Here is a 20,029-nt window from a genome sequence, read left to right as displayed (position 1 = left end):
CATCTCCCGATAATAGTACTAGTGTTGATGATATCATCGTCGAGAAATGTTCCCAATACACAGCCGGGATATGTGCTGTGGGGCGTAGAGGGGCGGAGGTGTGATCTCAACTAATAAATATGCATTAATGCACTTTGATCTCTCTTATCTCTCGGAACGGGCCGCGGTCCCGTACGGCCCAATACAATTTTGAGCACGATGAACTGCGGGCCGTGTCAGGTAGGACACGATCGTATGGGCCATGTTGAGGTTGTGGTTTTAAGTTTATGGACTAGCATGGTACGGTACGAACAAGTGGGCTGTTTTGCCTGTGGCCTATATATATAAATTGTATAAAATATTAATATATATATAAATTTTATTATAGTATTTTATTTTATTATTACATATATATAAATAATTGTATGCATCAAAATGCATATAAAATAATATTTTATGATTTTTTTAATTTTTAATTTTTTAAATGTGCTAATTTTTTCATGATTTTTTCAAAAGTTTTAAGAAACATGATTGGCCTGATCTGGCCCAAGGCTCGGCCTGTGGACCAGCTCAGCCTAGGGCATAGCACAGACCCGCATGGGCTCGGGCCATGGGCCGTGTTGGACCAATTCCAAAGTATCCCAGGGGAGGGAAGCATGGTCTGGTTCAGCCCAAGGTCTGATATGACATGGCTTGCACTTTATACGGGCCACACGCAAGTCATGCCATGTCGATCCAGTACAACCTAATTGACAAAGATGATGTGAGGCTCCAATCAGACCAACACGCTTTCATGTTTTAGTTGATATTAGTTTGTTTGGGTTAGGGTTAACCTCAACATAGGTCCTGAAACCTATCGGCAATTGCACAGGAACATTTGATCTATTTGGAATGGGGATTATAATGACTGAATATTTGCGGATTACTATCCAAGTGTGTAGTAAGTATTGCTAAAGCATTATGCGTGTTACTTGTGTGGCCATTGAGACTGCTATTAGAGTATATTCATTTGCATGTATTTAACAATGGCCCTTTCTTTCTTTGTTTAAAAGATGATTTATTACTAGAATGAAGAGATAACAATAAAATAAACATCAAGCAATACTAGAACTAAAAAGAGAAAAAATGAGATTACTACTACCACTGAACTAAAAAGAGAAAAAAACTAAAAACAAAGTGTGTCAAATTCCAACAGTAAATATTCAACATTCACCACCTCTGCTGCTTTGAAAAAGAGCAAAAGATGAAATATGAGAAAAAGATGGAAACCAGACGAGCCAAGGAGGTTGGGCAATCTTGTCCATGCCCATCAGGCTACCCGATCATCTAAATAGTTGGTATTTATATATGTTGCATTTTAATCTTATTAGAGATTAAATCTAATAGGGTTTGATTGATCAATTACATGAAAAACAGACTACATGCACGCATGTTTTAGAAAATAGTTTTTTTTTTCTTATTAAAACTAGTTTTAGACTTGTCCCACATTAGAAAATTATAAAACTTGTTTTAAGTATTTAAATAAGACCTTATTTACACTCATTAGAAATAAAGAAGAGAGTGTGGGAGGGCTTTAACCTAATAGTTTAAACTTAAGAATAGTCTTTATTTAAAAGGGTTTTAAAATGTGGTCCCACTTTAAGCGCAAAAAAGAAGTCAATAAAAAATGGCTTCTGCTTGTACGATAAAAATTAAAATTGGCTTAAAAGTATCATAAAGAGGAGCTAAACCTGACTTGCCAAACAGTATCAATTAGGCTTTTGGCTTCTTAAACGCAAAAAGCCGCAGTTGAGAAAGCTCTCCCCCAAAATGCGTCCTAAGTCCTTTAAAATAGGTAAATACACTTGTGGCTTAGCTTAGGTCCTTAACAGAAAGAAAAAAAGATAATGGTGATCGTAGCCATGCCCCTCATGGCTCTCCCAGGAAACTGGCTGATGCATGCACGATCATCCATGCATTATGAGAAATTTAATAATTAAACAAAGCAATATTATACAAGGAAACGTCCACACGAAAAATGAAAGATATGGCTTGAAGATTCAGAACTGATCAAGTGTAGTAGTAGAAGTAGAAGTAGACAGAACAAAGATGAAGGCCCCGCCGCAACTCGCAAGATAGAGGAAAGGAAAGACATCCGACGATAAACAATAAAGACCGACTCATGAAATAGGTTAATGGAGAGTTTGTAATCTTCTGTAAATCCGGATATGACCCAGCTGTGAATCAACGGATGCAATTTTCTGAAGGAGAGAGAGAGAGGGAGAGAGGGAGAGCGTTAGTTATAAGACACTTGCACATCTGTTACAGATGGTTCAATAACCACCACGAGGAGTATTAATTCTTATATATAGGACCTACAGTTTAGTTATAGATTTTGTTTTGTACATTGGGCCCATAGAGTATTCCTGACGATCGGAAGGTGATTAGGCGGCCATCCACAATAAACATGATTGAACCTATTCATTATATCGCATCCATTCCTTTGTTGGATATGAAAGAACATGCATTAATTGCATGAATATAGACTGATCAGCTTGACCTTAATTAGCTAACTAGCTCGTAAGTTCTTATGTGTGGTGTGGCACCGTGTGGGGAACTAATTAACAAACACAAAAATCAAGTTATAGGTGAGATGAAATCAACCCCCACAAGATTGCCCTGCACAACACACTATCTCCGTGAATTGAGAATATCTTTCATATGGGTAGATGGGGCAGAATTTAGAATTTGTGTGAACAGGAGATTTAGACTCCCCACAACATCTCACAACAAACATCTTCCCATGATAAATATCAGAAATGATGATATCATCATTTGGAGATGTTCCTAATGCACGGAAAGGATGTGCTGTGGGACATTGTAGAGGCAATCTTGTGAGGGGCTGATTTGTACTATTGCTGTTACTATCACAGAGAACTACAAAATATAAGGTTTTGCACTCTACATATTTCATATTTGTATTTATACTCCTTCCAAACTAAGCCTTAATTATGGTCTTAATGTCTCTCTCAATCAAATAATTTAATTGTCTATACATTACACAGGTTTGCATATATCCATGCCATTTTTTTTGGCATCTACACAACACAAATCAAGTAGTATGACCTACACAACACATTATCTATATTGATAAGGGTTGAAGGCTCATTTACATGCTAGCTAGCTAGGGACTAACAAGTAATGGAGATAAATCATCAAAATAAAAATACTAAAAGAAAAGAAATGCGGAGGATCTTAATTGTGGTTTTTCATCAAATAAACCATACCTCTGAAATTGCCATGTCATCTGCCCATTCCCATTTGGCAAAAACGATTTGTCAGTGCAGGTTTTGAATTAATCAATTAAGCACGGTACGTTGCTAGATACAATAACTCTCCCTGGGCTCACTAAATGACCTAACAATAAGGGACCACGTTATATATTTAGACCATAACCTCAACAAGGAAAAATTTTCAAGGATGAACTTCGTACATAAAACTATAAAAGATACAATTTCAATTTCTTTCTCGTGGACAAATGAAAAATATAAAACATCTGCAAACATAATTAAAAGATTATAATGCCTAATACTGAGTAATTATATATTGGTCCAAGAAATGCATCAAATACCCTTAATATTTAACACATACCACCCCTACCATTACTGTAATTTATGGTTTTATTTATTTCCACCCCAATTGCCCATTTTTATTTCATATTCGGGTGGTCAAGTTTTAAGTTACATAATTTACAAAAAAAAAAAAAGGAACAAATCCTCTCTATATTAATTATATGTAATTTGAAAAGACCAATATTCTAAAAGGAAGCATAGATTTGCATCTGACTCAGAATGTGTTCGAAGTTGTCCGTAGATTTCTCAATTGGATGAGTATGCATCCCTTCGTAGGTTGTCACGACGATTCCTTCATCTTTGCATAGGCGTTGAACTTGCTTCTTGACATTGCATCCTTGATGCGTACATCGATAATAGCTCCTGCAAATAATTAATATACAAAATATCAGTTTATTTAATTAATCTATGCTTAGCAATATATTAATTATATTAGAATATAATTTCAAAAATAAATTTAGTTTCCGCACTAAAGCTAAATTTAGTTGAAGCATCTTGTGTCAATTAAGTATTTAGGGTTTTCTTGCTGGTCCATCCAATTAAGGTTTAGTGAGCATGAGTATGCGGCAAATATGTAATCCATGGAGCAAATTAGGAACCACATGATATCAATGGAAATTAAGGTGAAAGCCATTCAGAGATGTAATCAACGGCCGGCCGGGTTAAACCAAGGGAGGCACGCCACATTTCTATATCAGATAGAGCAAATCATCTATGGTTAGATTTATCTGTTACTTGAGTTAGTGGCATCGGAGGGAACAAGGAAGGACTTGAAGATTAGGGTGGTTGACAAGAAGGAAATCAGAAGAGATTCTTTTGTTAGCTGCTCAAATTTCTATTATACCTCACTTCACATATGAAAAACTAGAAATATATAATCAAGTAATTGCATGCACTTCTATTTTCACTATCAATTATACTTCACAAATATGAAATTATTCCTAACAATGCAATTGTCTTTTCAACTTTGAATCACTACTCCATGGATGCATTTATACCAATATCAGAAAATATGGTATTTTATTCTCCTAGTTTTCTCTAATTTTCTGTACATGTAGAATCCTAATGTTTCTTCTTTCTTCTTGCGTGCTTGTTCCCTATTGCATACCCTTGAAAGCACCTTCAACTTGTTTCCCTTTGTATATTGAGGAAATATTGAACTAGTAGATTGATGTTCATTGATATGTGTTGTCAAACAATACATCACATGTGAGAGTTATATATTTCAGCTAGAATGATTAAAACTTCACCCCCTGAGTTTAATAGCTTCAAATAACAATTGTATGCCAATTTACATTCATTAACTCAAAATGGTTCAGGTAAAAACAACAATGATATCAAACAATAGTCATGCATGCATCTTCACTTGATTAATCTTTGAACAAATTATATATATATATATATATATATATATATCTATATATCCATGAGATGCTTCTAAATCTCTTGTGTTTTTAGTAGTCCATATGCCTCCATACTCGTTTATCCTTGCAAAATTCTTAATTTATTCTTGCCGTGAAATCATGATATTACTCTTTTCTCACATTAAATAAGAAGTTGATTTTTATCACCTCGAGTCTCCTGATCGGTGTGCATGGGAGAGAATGTATAGTTGAATATATTTCTACATAGATCAAATAGCTTGGCTCCAACTATCATGTGGCTTAAACTCTCATTCAATTGATCGATTGAGGTGAATAAGAATAATAATAATAATAATAATAATGCACCCGTGGATATTCATTGCTGAGTATTTTATAAAAGAAATGCAAAATATAAAATAGCCTTGGAAAGAATTTAAGGTCATCCCGTTTGGTTCGTGGGAATAGTGGTTTGGAATCGGGACCGGAATCAGAGCCCCGTTTGGTTTGTGACCATTTCGATTTTAACTGTCTGATCGAGTGGAATCAGAACCCCATTCCCATTCCTGATCGAATGGCATTCCCCCATGCCATTCCTTCCCCTCCGTTCCGGCCATTCCAGCTTATTTCAATTCCCATTTTCATTTTTATCTAAATCGAATAGATCATTCCTATTTTGATTTCAAATGATTCAGACTGCCAAATGCACCCTAAAATGTCTTTATGGATACAGACGATCCATTAGCGCGCAAACAAGAGGAACTGATAATCATCTTGGTAATTTCGCACATTCACCACGAAAGAAACAGCATAAATAAATACTTGCAGAGAGCCATAATAAAAATAGCATTAGTACGTAGTAGTCCTTCAGCAGAGCTCATGGGACAAATAATGGAAAATGAGTCCTCATAAAACTTAATTTCCACCTTAAGAGTGAATGAGTTTAATTTTTTCTGCGCATCATTCATACGGCCTGTTCTTTTCCTCTTAAAAACCTATTATCTTTCTAGTCTTAACTATCCGAAGACGGGTGGATCGGTGAGAAGAGAAACAATAGGAAGACTTTTGGCTTTCAATTGCGAGATTAAAAGTAATCTAGATAGTGGGCTACCTATCTTTCGCAAGTTGAACGACTTGAGTTGGTGGAATTTCACTTTTTTAAGGCTACGTTTGGTTTGAAGGAAAAAATAGAGAAAGGAAGGGAACCTTTACAAATTTTGTATAGGTTTTGATATCTTCATTTACTTCAAACCAAATATAGCCAAGGGAAGTAGTGCAAGGAAATGAAAAGGATAATGACGTCTCTAGTGCCAAGAGATTTGAAATGAAAGGAAAATCAAATCTTCATAAATATTCACGAACATGTAAATAATATATAATAAATAAATAAATAAAAATAAGACGAAGAATAACTAACCGAGGAAATTTGTTGTTCTTCACAGCCTTTTGCCCATATTTCCTCCATCGATATCCATCATCAAGTATATCGACCTGGCTTCTTGTTTGAAAAGCATATCTGGGTTTTCTGATTTTCTTCTGATCACCCTTCTTATTGATACCGAGCTTCGTTTCACTTTTAGGCCGGCCAAAGCTTTCATTCTGAAGAAGGGTTTTAACATCTGAACGTGGTGCATGTGCATCCGTCTCCGTCTTCAATCCTAAGAACCCAGCTGGACTGGTGTCATTAAGATCAGCAAAAATACGAGAATTTGCCATGTTTGAGGAGAATGGAACAGCTACTGCTGCCGACGATGATGATGAACACGGGAAGAGTATTGAATAGTTCTCCATGAAGAAGTTTTGTTTTAAGATAAGGAGGAAGAGAAGGTGATGATTTGTGTGGAAAACAGAGGTCGGGTCTGAGAAAAAGAAAAAGGAGGCGGCGGCTTAATGGCCGAAAGGTCATTGAAGACAGGAGTCAGGAGGGATGCAGATGAACGAGGAAGAGACCATACGATGATTAGATATATAGCTTTTATGGAGAGAGAGAGAGAGAGAGAGAGAGAGAGAGAGGTGTCGTAAACGACACGTAAAATGATAATAATGCTTACGCTCAAGAAATTAATCCTATTGCTAATAAAGGTGGAATATGTGGTGGCTTCATGATTAAGGTTAAGAAAGTTCTAAGCTCTATACAGCACAAAGTATATATATACTCAGATACTCCTTATTTAAATTTCTGAGAATTTAGTAAAGGGACTGAGAAGGGTGTCCGCGAGAGAGAGACTGTAGTTTGGCTTTGGCAGGTTTAATTTAGCACATCCGATGAATTCACATCTCCGCTGGGGTCCCCTCACAGCATATCTCCGCCGTGTATTTAGAATATTTTTTATTGATATCATCGATTCTGATATTATTATTGGGAGATGTTTTCTTTACAAGATTTGAAGGAATTTTTTCTTACGGGGCCATTATCGCGTGGGCATAACATTGACAGGGTTTTAGCTTTTAACAAGTAGTTGAATGTTTGAATAGAATTAATGAGATAGTCAAATCAAATCACGCATACACTTTTTGTGTAACCAGTGGAGAGAGCGAGGAATTTTTTCTTAGGGGGGTAAGAGAATGAGAGATGAAAAATATTAGAGAATGGAGATTAAGTGGAAATTTCTAAAATACACCTGTGAGAAGTATTTTATAATTAAAATCCAATCAGAAAATTCTGTTTAAAGTTTCTATTAAGATTAAAGTTAAAAAATATGAATCCTATTAAATTTTGGGCTAAGTTAAGATTGAGATATTGTTTAATTCAACTCCATAATATATAAGTAAATAAGTCATTCTAATTAAAGTCCAACCTAAAAAATCTAATTTAAACAAAATAATGGATTTTGTTAAAGTTATAATTATAATTTCAAGAAATTAAATTGGGTCATGATTGAGATAAATCAGTATTAATGTGATTCTTACTAGGGGTGGCAATTGGGTAATCCGTCAATCCATTAATGACTCAGTTATATAAAATTAAATGGGTTGGGTTCAACCCAAATTCGCTTTAACCCAATTCAACCCGCCCAAATCCATTAATCTTATATTTATGGATTTAAAAAATAAACTCTCTCTTTCTCTCTCTTAACAAATAAGTTGGTTGTAGCTTGGTGGTTATTGTCGTTATTATTTATATAAGTGGTGAAGTTTCAAATCACATTACATGCATGTTATTTTTACACAAGCGGCGAAACCATTTGACTATGTTCGGATTCTAGGTTTGATCGAACCACTTAGGTTCAAACCGGCCATACCAACTTAAACCACTTAGGTTCAAGGGTGGTTGACTTGAATCGGATCATATCAGGTTTGTGCACGGGTTTGGGACCGGACTAGCTGACCTGAACCGAAGCAATGTAGCTAAAGCGGGTTTGTTCAGATTCGGGCTGGGTCATGTGGATATTGGTTGAACGGACGGTTTAGATTGGGCAAAGCACGCGGAGATCGAATCATCCCTTACAAACCATTTCGGATTCGAGTTAACCGAATTGACTTGTACCAGGTCGGGTCGGAGTGAATATCATAGGACAGAGCAAGCAGCACCGAACCATCCTGCTCGTTGTCTATTTCGGATTCGAGTCAACCCGGATCAGAATATGCTAAATCGGGTCAAACCGCGTTGAACTGGTTCGGAATCGGGTCAAATTGATTTGGATTTATGTTGGGTGAAGTGTATTAATTCAAGACAAAACTAAATTTAGTCAATTATTAATAGTAAATTAATACATTAATTATAAATTATTTAATTCAAATGAAGAAAATTAAAAAAAAACTAAAAAATTAATAATTATATCTATAATGATTAACCCAATAGTTATCCACAACCCAACCCAACCCAATCCATTTAAATGGGTGAATTAGATAATAAATTGATCACACAACATGGGTGGATTGGGCAGGTTCAGCGGATTGGGATAAAAAGTGCCACCCCTAATTCTAACTACCTAATAACATTTTCTCTAAAATACTGGGTGGGTTGGGCGGGTTCAGCGGATTGGGATAAAAAGTGCCACCCCTAATTCTAACTACCTAATAACATTTTCTCTAAAATAATTGGGGGCCAAAAATTAGCCTAACCTGATTATTGTACCTGGGATGGGGGCTACCCCTAGCCAAAGATATAAAGTGGGAAAACTTGGGGAGTGGGGGGCATATCCATGTGTGTAAAAGGTGGGGAAAAGTTTGGAATTGCATGCATGTTCCCTAATATACATCAGATGATCGCAGGATGCATGGTCTCCGCTCTCCAGTTCATTCAATCAGTGAGAACCTCCCTAGAACAACCATCATGCATGGTGAATTGGTGATTCAATTCTGAAATCTGAATCGTCTTCAAAGATATATGGCTGTACATGTCTGATCGATGCCGAGAACAGTGTACGTTACTCTCTGTTACAGGAAAAGAAAATGTTGTCATCCCAACACCAAAGGCGTAAGGTTAAGATTCAAGAACCACTACATACATACATACCTCCGAGTCGAGTTCGGGTATTTTTTCACGTCTTTTAATCTCCTCGAAATCCCATTTTTAATTTATTAAGGGATTTAGTTTTAGGTGGTAGCGGGAATTCGGGAATCGGGATTACTGACTGTGAGGTAGCCGCATGCAGCTAGCTAGACGAGAATGACCGATGACGAAAGCGTAATGGCGTAATCAATTGCTACTTATTTGTAGAATAGTGCAAAGGAGGGAGCAAATAATTAAAGTGGGTTTGAATGAAAAAGTCACCCGCCTCCCGCCTCTGGGATCAAAGGTTGGAAGCATGATGTGGATTTGAAGTTTCTACTGGTCTTGGGGGACGCAATTGGTGGGATATGTGGTTTCCTCTGTGGCTTCGTCTGGCGGTCCGCGCAGCCCCATAAACGCAGTTGCGCCAGAAAATCTAAAAAAATAGGATAAATTATTATATCCCCATAGTACGGACCGGGTTGCATAATGTATCAAAAAGTATAAAATAGTCTTTGTCTGACGTGACAATTTCTTGTCAAGATTGAAGATTCTTCATCGGTCGGGTATAACACGGGAACACAGGTCGCAGATGGGATGACCAGGTACACTGAACAACTTTATAGAGGACGGCTATAAAAAATTGGCAAAAGTTAAAGCTTGTTTCTGGAACCCCGAGACAGCTAACTACTACCTACGCCTTATTACTTTGCCACTTATTTTCCGATCCATACGATTATTGTTGGATGGCCATCGTGTGTGAATTGTGATGGAAGCTGAGCCAGGGCAATAATTTTAAAAAAAATGAAACAATAAACAAACAAAACTAAGGGTCCGATTGGTTTGTAGTTGGAATCGAAATCAGAATGGTCTATTGGCATAGTCTATTTGATTCAGATAGAAATGGAAATGGGAATTAAAATCAGCAGGAATAGGATTTCATTCATGAGGGAGGGACAGGGAATGGCCATCCCCTTGTCATTCCAGCAGGATTGGAAATGGAATTCTGATTCCGCCCAACCAAATAGTTGGAATCGGAATAGCCCATTCTGATTCCGATTCCAGATCTCTATTCCTGCAAACCAAATGGATCCTAAACACCGGAGAGTTCAGCCACTCTAGGGAGACCCCTACCAGGCAACACCCATCCATGATTTCCAATAAACCATCAGCAACCACAAAAATTCTTTAGCCCATGTTTGCTTTTCAATAAGTTATTTTACCCGAGTAAGTGTTTTTCAGGAAAGACTTACCCAGGTGAGCACATTTGCCCATGTTCTTTAAATTCCCATATAAATAAGGCAATGACCATTTTAGCCATAAAATTCCATTGTTAAAAGGGACATTTTTGTCTCATTCAAGTGTTGACAATTTTCTCTCCAGGTGGGAAAGTTATTTACCCATACCCAAAAAATAAACTTCCCCTAAAAAAAGAACACAGGGTTCTTGGTCAATGGGAATCAAAATCCCATTGACCAACTTTCTCCCCTCTCAAAATCCAGAAAAAAGAACGCCCCCTTATTGTTATTATAGATATATAAATAATGAGTTATATAAAGCATTATCTTTGGGTGTTCATTATACAAGTCAAGCTGCAAAACCGAATCGAATCAAATTTATGGTTTGATTTATACCTATAAACGGGTTAGTCCAGTTTGAGAATTTTCTAAATTGCAGTTTGTAGTTTTGGTTTGGTTTATTAAATTTTATAAACTGAACCAAACCGTAAACCGTAAATCAAAATTATATATATATATATATATATATATATATATATATATATGAATATATGATATATAAACATTATATATAATATATCTAAATAGAATGCATAAATTTATAATAAATTAATAAATAAAAGTTTTAAGTTTTAATTTTAGGAGAGCTATTTGAGTTTTCTAATTGGGTTTAGAAAACTGTAATAAAACGGTTAGGTTTAGTTTGGTTTCCATACCAAAATGGTTTGATTCGATTTAGAAAATTTTCAAACCGTACTTTACTGATTTGGTCTGAGATCTTTTCCAAACCACACCAAAACCAGATCGTGAGCACCCCTATTATGTAGGTACCAACATCATGTTTCCATCATATTCCACTTAAAGTCTGCCCATATTATATTTATTATTCCCCATCATTCCATTAAAGATTATGAAACACCACCAGTTGCCATGTATTCTGATATTTGAAAAAAATATATCAGCTAGGGCAATAATACCAGCTCTTGAAATGATAGCAGCTGTGAAGAACATGGAACAAGATTCCATGACAAAGCTCAAAATATACAATATAAGAGAAAAAACTTTTGATACAACTGAAAAGTGCCTTAGGCTTAGCTTGGAAGGAGTGCAAATACAATAAGTAGAGTGCAATTAAAATCTTGTATATTGTATTATTCAATATATGTTTGTATTGTACATATTTGTATTTATACTCTTTAGGCTGTGCTTGGTTGTAGCACAATTTTATTTGCACTATTATAAATGCTTGAGAGTGCAAATGAAAATAATGCAAATTCTGGTTTAATTTTGTTTGATCATGTCTTATTTTATTTCATTTGTACTATTACTAAATAAAATAAGGTAAATCTTAAAATAAAAATAAATCATTATTTGTGTTGAAATTATTGGCACTTCAATAACTTTGCATCAGTCCAAATAAATTTGCATTGCAACCAAATACAACCTTAGGCTCAATTTGGAAAGAGTACAAATGCAAATATGTAGAATATAGAACCTTGAATTCTTCTTCTTCTTTTTCTTCTTCTTCTTCTTCTTTATTTTAAAAATTTTTGAATAAGAAAAGTAATAAGAACCAAAGTTCTTGCTCTCTTAGCATAAATCACAAATTGGATAAGTTATTAAATATAAAATTGAACATTTGTGATATGTTAAATCTTGATTTCAATTAATATTACATGGTGAAATTGTTGGGTTTTCTCTCATGATGAAGAGGAAGAGTTAATTGTTCACAATTGGGATGGCAGCCTTGCAGCCTCACGGGGTCCACGACCACATAGCCTCTCGAATGTCGGCCTTGCTAGTTTTGCTTTATTGTTGCTTGGACGGTTGGACCTTGATAGTTGTTCAACCCCGCATACATCCGGATAGATCCGTAGATGTGTAAATTGGACTGGATTTGGTCCAACCCAATTCAGTCCAATGTGAATCCACTTATAAATGGATTAGACCCAATGCAGTCTAAATCCAATACAAAACAAATCCAATCCAATCCATTAAAATGTGAATGGACTTGATTGGATCCAATCCAAACTGAATGAAATATAAAAAACAGATCATATAAAAAATTACAAAAGTATATTAAAATGAAAAAAATCTGAAAATTACAAAAATATACCATTTTGCCTTTTGGCATTGAAAAAGTACTTTATAAAGATACTTTTGTAGAAGTGTTTTTATAAAAGTACTTTTATAAAAATACTTTTATGAAAGTACTTTCGTAAAAGTGCTTATGTAGAAGTGCTTTTATAAAAGTACTTCCATAAAAGTGGTTTCATAGAGTGTTTATAAAAGTTCTTTTGTAAGTGATTTCATAAAAGTGCTTTTGTGTAAAAGTACTTTTACATAAGTACTTTCATAAAAGTACTTTTGTAGAAGTGCTTTTGTAAAAGTGTTTTTATTAAAGCGCTTTTATAAAACTGCTTTTGCAAAAGTTTTTTTATAAAAGTACTTTTGTAAAAGTGCTTTCATGAAAGTATTTTTGTAAATGTGCTTTTGTAAAAGTATTTTTCATAAAATCACTTTTATAAAAGTGCTTTTGTAAAAATATTTTCATAAATGAAAATAATTTTATGTCGGTTTTAATTTTGACCAATTTTAAATTGAACAAGAATTTGGCCTCATGATCGAATTATTAAAAATTCAGCTTAAGTCCAATTTAAACAAATAAGAATATGGATCAATTTATTTTGGATTAACCCAATCCAATAATTATAATGAACCATTCAAACCCGATTTGATCAAGTTTAGATTGGATTGGATCCAATCCAAAAGCGATCGATTGACACCCTACATCCAGGCTCGCATCTTTCCTTTGATCTCGTAAGCCAGCACCACCCTCCTGATCTCATACTTTCTCGCCTTTGGGCCTCACTCATGGTAATCTATGATCTCGCATCTCTTAGTATTCTACCGGGTTGTGACCATCGATTTTCAAGGACCTCGTGGCTTTGTATTGGGGTGATTTATTGTTTTCTACCAAGTTGGGTATCTTTTAGGATTGATGCCTTGAAAGATGAATCTCCACTCTCATCTGTTTATACATGTCAAGGTTTTTAATGCCGATCCAAACAACGAACAGGTCAGGGTCCGGTTCCTGGATCGAATGGTTCGATCGTTCAAACTGAATGGATGATTCATTTAGAAAAAATAAAAATTAAAAAAATAAAAACTGATTAAACTGATAAATAGTTTGAATAAATTAAACGGTTCAATCACCTAAGTCAGCAATTTGCTGATCAAATCAACGGTTTTGAGAGAAAAAAGGATTCTAGGATAAAACAGAACCAATCACCTAACCAGTTCCTGATTTTTCTGGTCTGACCATTCAGTCTGGTCCAATTTTAAAAACCATGATAGATGTATTGTTATTCTTTTAGAAAAACATAGTATGTGAGTGAGCTTGTATTAACTACTTGCAATTAGTGCAACAAATGAACGCCAAGGTCACAAGGTCACCCTTTGTAAGTTGTAACAAAGAAGAAAAATTCATCTTCTTGATGCATTATATTTTGATAGCGACCAGAGAAATTGTAATCCTGCATCGACAAACAATGGAAATGTCCTCTGATTTTTTTCCTTTAAGTTTTACAAGGATTTCTTACATTAAAAATGAAGTTTTACAAGGATTTCTTACATTAAGTTTCCTTTAAGTTTTACGTGGACTAGTGTCCTTTGTATATATATAATATTAAAAATGCTAAATTTTTTTTTTCATTTGTATATCCAAATAGAAAGGTCGAAGTTATTGGATTGATTATCATAATTATGATATTTTATTATTTAATTATTTTATCTACTAAACACCAAAATCATGACTTTTTCTTCATGCATTTGATTTGTGCCTTGGTGGGTCATATATTGGAGACTCACAAAAAAGAAGAGAACATTCAATACTTGTTTATTGGTAGTGTTGACGTATCAAGGCATGAACTCACAACTAAGATCCTTAAACAAGGAATTGCAATTATTGGCTCAAATTAATATGGAAAAAATTTAGCTGTCTAAATTCCACAGTATGGGCTGTCAACAGGGCTCCACGCACATGACACGTTAGTTCACATTGTCTCCTTGTAATTAGTGGTGGATGCATGTGAATTGAAGTAACGTGTCAGACCGAGAGAGCCCAGGGTGTTGAATTTCGACGGCCAAAAGTTTTCTTTTCTCACCTGGCAATCTGGCATCGACCAGCTATATAATATATTTCCCTTTTATTGGGGTTGATTGTTTATTCTACACAATTTAAATTGGAGTCGAACATTTATCAATCCGAGTTACTTTTTTGACGCTGCTCGATTGATCCCACAGAATGCTTCTAAATTGTTCCTCATGGGTGAAGAAAACACGGGCAAATCTTAATCAACCCAAAACGTCAAACATTTTGAATAATATAGTCAGATTTTGGCCAAAGTCCTTATGTTCGATTATTAGGATTTCATCTTATTTATTGCCATCTTTATAAAGCTAAAACTATGGGTGGCCGAACAACAATCTATGCGTTTTCATACTAGGATATAGAGTAGTTCATATTAAGTGTGCAACCAATTACCCTATCTACCAAGAAAGAAGATGATCCAGCGTATTGAATTCGAAACAAAAGCAAGTAGGGAATGTTCCATATTTTATTATTATCATAAGATATAGTGCGATCTGGTCATTTCTAACTGGCAGGGGTCTCATTCCCAGCTGACAATGGACAACACCTGAGAAGGAGAAGAAGATGAAGGATTCCCCGGGAGCTTGCTCGATGGGAATACTTTGATGCTTAAGTTAGAACTCGGCAGAAAATTGAAGAGTTATGAAGAAATAAATGCTAAGAGTGAAGATGCGCAATTTTCGATTACCTTTGCTTCTTGGAAATCGGGGCCTTTATATACTCATGCTCTGTCAAATCAGGTGTAACCGCTTCTGATTCTCTATTACAACCGTTATTCGCTAGGCTGATTCGATTGGTGCAGGTATCCATCGCAGAGTACGGTCCTGTCAGTTGAGAGACGTTATGCAGAGTTGGTGTGCACGACGCCGCCTGACGTGAGACGTGGGCGCAGTCCTCTGAATTGGCAGGTGTTGCGCCGCCAGACAAGAGACGTGGGAGCAGTCTGACAGGCACAGTCTTGTCAAATAAGAAGTTTCCCGAAGACTCCGGGTTACTCAATAGCGAGTTCCTTTGTAGCGAGCTCCCTTGTAGCGAACTCTTTCGTAGCGAGTTGCCTTGCAGCAAGCCGTTCTGTAGCAAGCTGTAGCGATCTATTTTGTGGCGAACTATTTTGCTGGGATTTCAGTGAGCTCATTACGCCAAGTTGTGGCCAATTTATCGTGTTGAACTGTTATTTACGTCGAATCATATCCACGTGTCCCTTAATTAAGAGATCAAGTTAAATCACCCTCTATCAGATAGCAAGACCAAGAATTTATATATATATGTAATTAACAAGATGGCCAATGTATATGGGTCATGTATGTCATATCATTAGATAATTGTTGTTTAGAGTTAATCATACTAGGCTACGATGGTTCCGTATAATTCTTGCTATAGTTTTTACTGTCGTGGCAGTTGTTTTTTATTTAATTTTTATAAAATAAAATTATTCACATGCATTGATAAATGCCCCCTTAAATTTAAATTGCAGTTCAAAAGAAATTCAATAAAAACTTGAAATTTTGAATATATCACTGGAGTGATTGGAGCAGATAATTGCATTTGCATACTTCAACCTAAGAGGGCTCGGAAGTTAAGTTTTGAACTTGTCCGTCATAATAAAGAAGGGTTTTATAATAATGAGCCAAAAGGGCATGATACCACAAAAGCTTATAACCAATCAACCGACATCATTCTAAAATAAAATAACAGGCATCATAAAATCTATAACCCATCATCAGGCATTATATTATAGACTTTTCTAATAGAGAATGGTTTTTTCCAACTTCCAACTTCCAAGTGCAAACAAATTGACAAGTCTGAAGGTTTCCATCAAATTTTGTCCAGATACAACCGGTCCCATCATTATCAACCATAAGAGCAAAATCTGTTGGAATAACTCCTGAAAAACTAAAGACAAAAAAAATAAAATAAAATAAAATTCTCTCACATTTCTATTTCAAAAATTAAAGAAAAATGGTTAGGCCAAACGGTCAAAATTCTCTCCTTCCCATCTTTAAAAGGTTAGACAAAAAAAAAAAAGCCTTTATTTTATTCCAATCTTTTTATTTTAAATTTTATTTCCAATTTTGACCTGATACATTCACAAGCTACCACACAATTAGCGACATTTGTTCACTTCTAATTGCCTCCACAGCAAGATGTGAGCGGCAAATTTGGGCTCCTTCGTTTCAACTTTCAAAATTGACATCAACTATCTCTAATCTCTGAGTTCACATCTCCGCCCCATAGCACATCTCCACCGTGTATTAAAATCGCAAGATGTTTTCAATATACGGCGAAGATGTGCTGTGGGGCGGAGATGTGATCTCCTAATCTCTCTCCCTCCTCATATTCTACATTTCTACGCCGTATCCACTCAACAACCTTCTTAACTTCTTTTTTCTTAACAAACGATAACGATCAAGTGGACTGGTGGACAACGCCCCTCCCCTATTATTCGCCTGCCTCCTCGCATCGAGTTGGGATCTGTTTCCAACAAAAGCTATCGCAACCCACTTCCAACATGGCCTGTATCTTGTTGGAACGGTTTTTCATTGGGAGCAAATTCCATCTATCTGAGATTGATGAATAATAATCAAATATGAATTAGGATAAGTGTGAAATCGGATTTGATGCTTATAAATTTGAACTCACACCGTTTTTACAGCCTTTTTCAGCTATATATTAAGAATATCTTCCCATAAATTAAAAAGATATAGAGATATTCTCAGCGCACGGCTGAAAGAGTTGTAACAATGGTGTGAAAGCAATTTTGTGAAAACTGAATCCACCCTCAATAAGTGATTGTTTTTTTGGAGGAGTGAGCTTTGCATAGCGACTTTTAGTGTTATATGAGTTAAAAACCTAAAACCCCATAAAAGTCATATTTGGGTAAAAGCTCAAAAAGCCATGAACCTTAAAATCAACTTTATAGTGAACTACTTCTCCATATATAGCTCAATCAACTCAGAAACAGAGGGTCCCGAAACAATGTATTGTATGTAATACAGTGGCCAAATATAAACCATCATTTAATAAGGAGGCACCACGTGGCCTGAACAAGGGGCAATATGGGGATTTTACTAACATAGCCGGTGAGAAACAATGGGTCATCAGCCACCGTCGCACATTTATAGTGGAAATTACGAGGACGAGGGAAATGGGCTGATTAATTAGAGAGAACGTACACCACTGTTTTCAAAACCGGACTGGACCGGAAAAACCGGGAACTGGTCACCTGTTCCGTTTTTCTTTAAAACCGTTTTTTCCCCTAAAATCGTTGATTTTGATCAGAAAACAGTTGAATTGGCTGATTAACCATTTTCCAATTTTTTATTTTTTATTTTTTTGTCAGAATGGACCAACTGTTCAAATTAAACCATCAACCGTTCGAATCAATAATCAAACATCTGATCGATTTAATCACCGATTCGTTTTTAAAAACCATGACTTACACTACTGCTCCGGATCCTTTAGCCAGGCCGCCTCGTCTATAGACACTAGAAACTAGAAAGGGTGTTTATCCCAATTCCCAAGGTACAGCATATACATAATATATACTACATCATTCACGTCCTATATGCTCTTGCCAGATGCCACTACTATAAATTCAGAGACATAGCTCTTACTGTTTATGATGTCCTCGTGGTGTATGAGACTCCACTCCACTCCACTCCAGAGAAAAATTTCGGGGACTCCAACACTAATACTATGGTCGTACGTAGTAGATAATTGGAATCTATTTGTCTACTTCCAATCTCTTTATTGCACATCTGAGCAGCAAGACATTATGAATTTATGATATTACTAAACACGTACCGGATCCACATTAATTATTATTTTATTAATGTATTACTAAAGCACATTATTATTTTATTATAAATAAGCAATAACAATTTTATAAATTAGTCTTCAAGTGGCGGCTAATGTTTCCATTTTTCAAGCTTTCAATCAACCAATCATAACGAGCTTTCATTTTCTTTCTTCTTGTCCAATTGTAAGTGTAATAATCGACATCCATTTATATTCTAAAATTTGTAGAAATTAAGGCATGTTGAAAGGCATCTATAAAATAGTTTTTCCTAGATCATTGAATATTCAACTTGGGAAAACTATTCTGCTTAATTACTTCCTTCAAAGAAAAATGGTAGAGAATTGAACCCTGATATTAAAAGAAACTCAGACAACAGTACTGAATACTGATAGTATAAATCAATGGATTTAAGACGGGAATTTATCCAGGAAACCCAATTGCATCTTTTTCAAAGAAAAGAAAATAATTACCAATTCTGCACGTTTTCGGATGCTGGATTGTGTGGACTACAATTAATATTGTTCCAAGTCTACGAAATGGTGGAAATTTGACAATTTAGTCGATGGACCTACAAGATGAGATGAGTGATGGAGAAAAAGGAAAAAGGGTTAAGGGTTGTACCCTGAGCAGACCTAATTAGGATCTTTAGTGTAGTGCTTACATTGGAAATTTGTCTTCATCACCAGCTCATTTCCAATTCGTCGAGTTCAGTGTGTGTGGCTGTCGAAGCAGTACAAGGACCCGGCCATAAAGTCTAGACTCTTGAAGAGGGCTCATTTTTAATAATTTAAAATTTGACAATGGCCGATGATGAATCACCTAAACCCTGCGAAAAAGTCCAAGACTCTCGATCCAAGGGCACGGACTACTAGTTATTGATCTTTTGCAACTTTTTGTCAATGCATGCCTTTTTCTTTTTGTCCTTTTGCTTTCAAGGGGTTGGTAAGGTGATGTCTGGTGGGCAATTAAGAAACAGCAGGGGATTAAACTAAGCCCACGTGTCTCAAACTCTCAAGTTCTCAGCCACTTAATTAGGAGGTGTTTGGTATTTTTTAGGTTGATCAATATAAGTTTGTAAATGAAAGTTGTTTTTTTAAATGTTTTGAGCTGGATGTTTTACAGACATGCATTTTTTGAGTTGAACGGGCACTCATATATGTTTTACAGACATGCATTTTTAGCAACAATGCCACTATACCAAAACATCGATCCCATACCATACCATGGGCTTATTCTGTCTATATCACCATTGATAATGTTTTAGAATCACAAACGTATCTGAAAACCTTTTCAATTGGTCAAGGTTGGAATATTGGAAGCTAGTCGTCGATGCTTCTGGTCATTTACAAACCTTCTCGATCGCTCGATTCGTCACCCCCCACGTCATAAGAATGCATCTGTCGCTGTGAATGGTTGAATACCAATCCGATGAGTTTCACAGCCTATATTCGAA

General features: G+C 35.7%; 1 protein-coding gene across 1 annotated transcript; it reads right to left on the bottom strand.

The window, feature by feature from the left end:
- Positions 1 to 3,429: 3,429 nt before the first annotated feature.
- On the bottom strand, positions 3,430 to 6,903 carry LOC104592844 (putative WRKY transcription factor 75). Its single transcript, XM_010252352.2, has 2 exons — positions 6,369 to 6,903; positions 3,430 to 3,953 (listed from the first exon to the last, which is right to left on the bottom strand). Exons 1-2 carry the CDS (start codon positions 6,740 to 6,742, stop codon positions 3,776 to 3,778), a joined length of 552 nt encoding a protein of 183 aa, XP_010250654.1. The 5' UTR covers positions 6,743 to 6,903; the 3' UTR covers positions 3,430 to 3,775.
- Between the last annotated feature and the right edge of the window lie 13,126 nt (positions 6,904 to 20,029).

This window comes from Nelumbo nucifera, chromosome 3 (assembly GCF_055504915.1).
Source record: "Nelumbo nucifera cultivar China Antique chromosome 3, China Antique-T2T, whole genome shotgun sequence".
In the NCBI taxonomy this organism is placed as follows: Eukaryota; Viridiplantae; Streptophyta; class Magnoliopsida; order Proteales; family Nelumbonaceae; genus Nelumbo; species Nelumbo nucifera.
Note: the sequence above shows the minus strand (reverse complement) of the source record. Positions and strands in the feature narration are given on the sequence as shown.

What these genes read in the sequence shown, in the direction of transcription:
- LOC104592844 (XM_010252352.2), bottom strand. Translation starts at nt 6,742, where the DNA reads ATGGAGAACTATTCAATACTCTTCCCGTGTTCATCATCATCGTCGGCA. An exon ending in AAGAACAACAAATTTCCTCG is followed by an intron (nt 3,954 to 6,368) that starts GTTAGTTATTCT and finishes AATTATTTGCAG; the next exon opens with GAGCTATTATCGATGTACGC.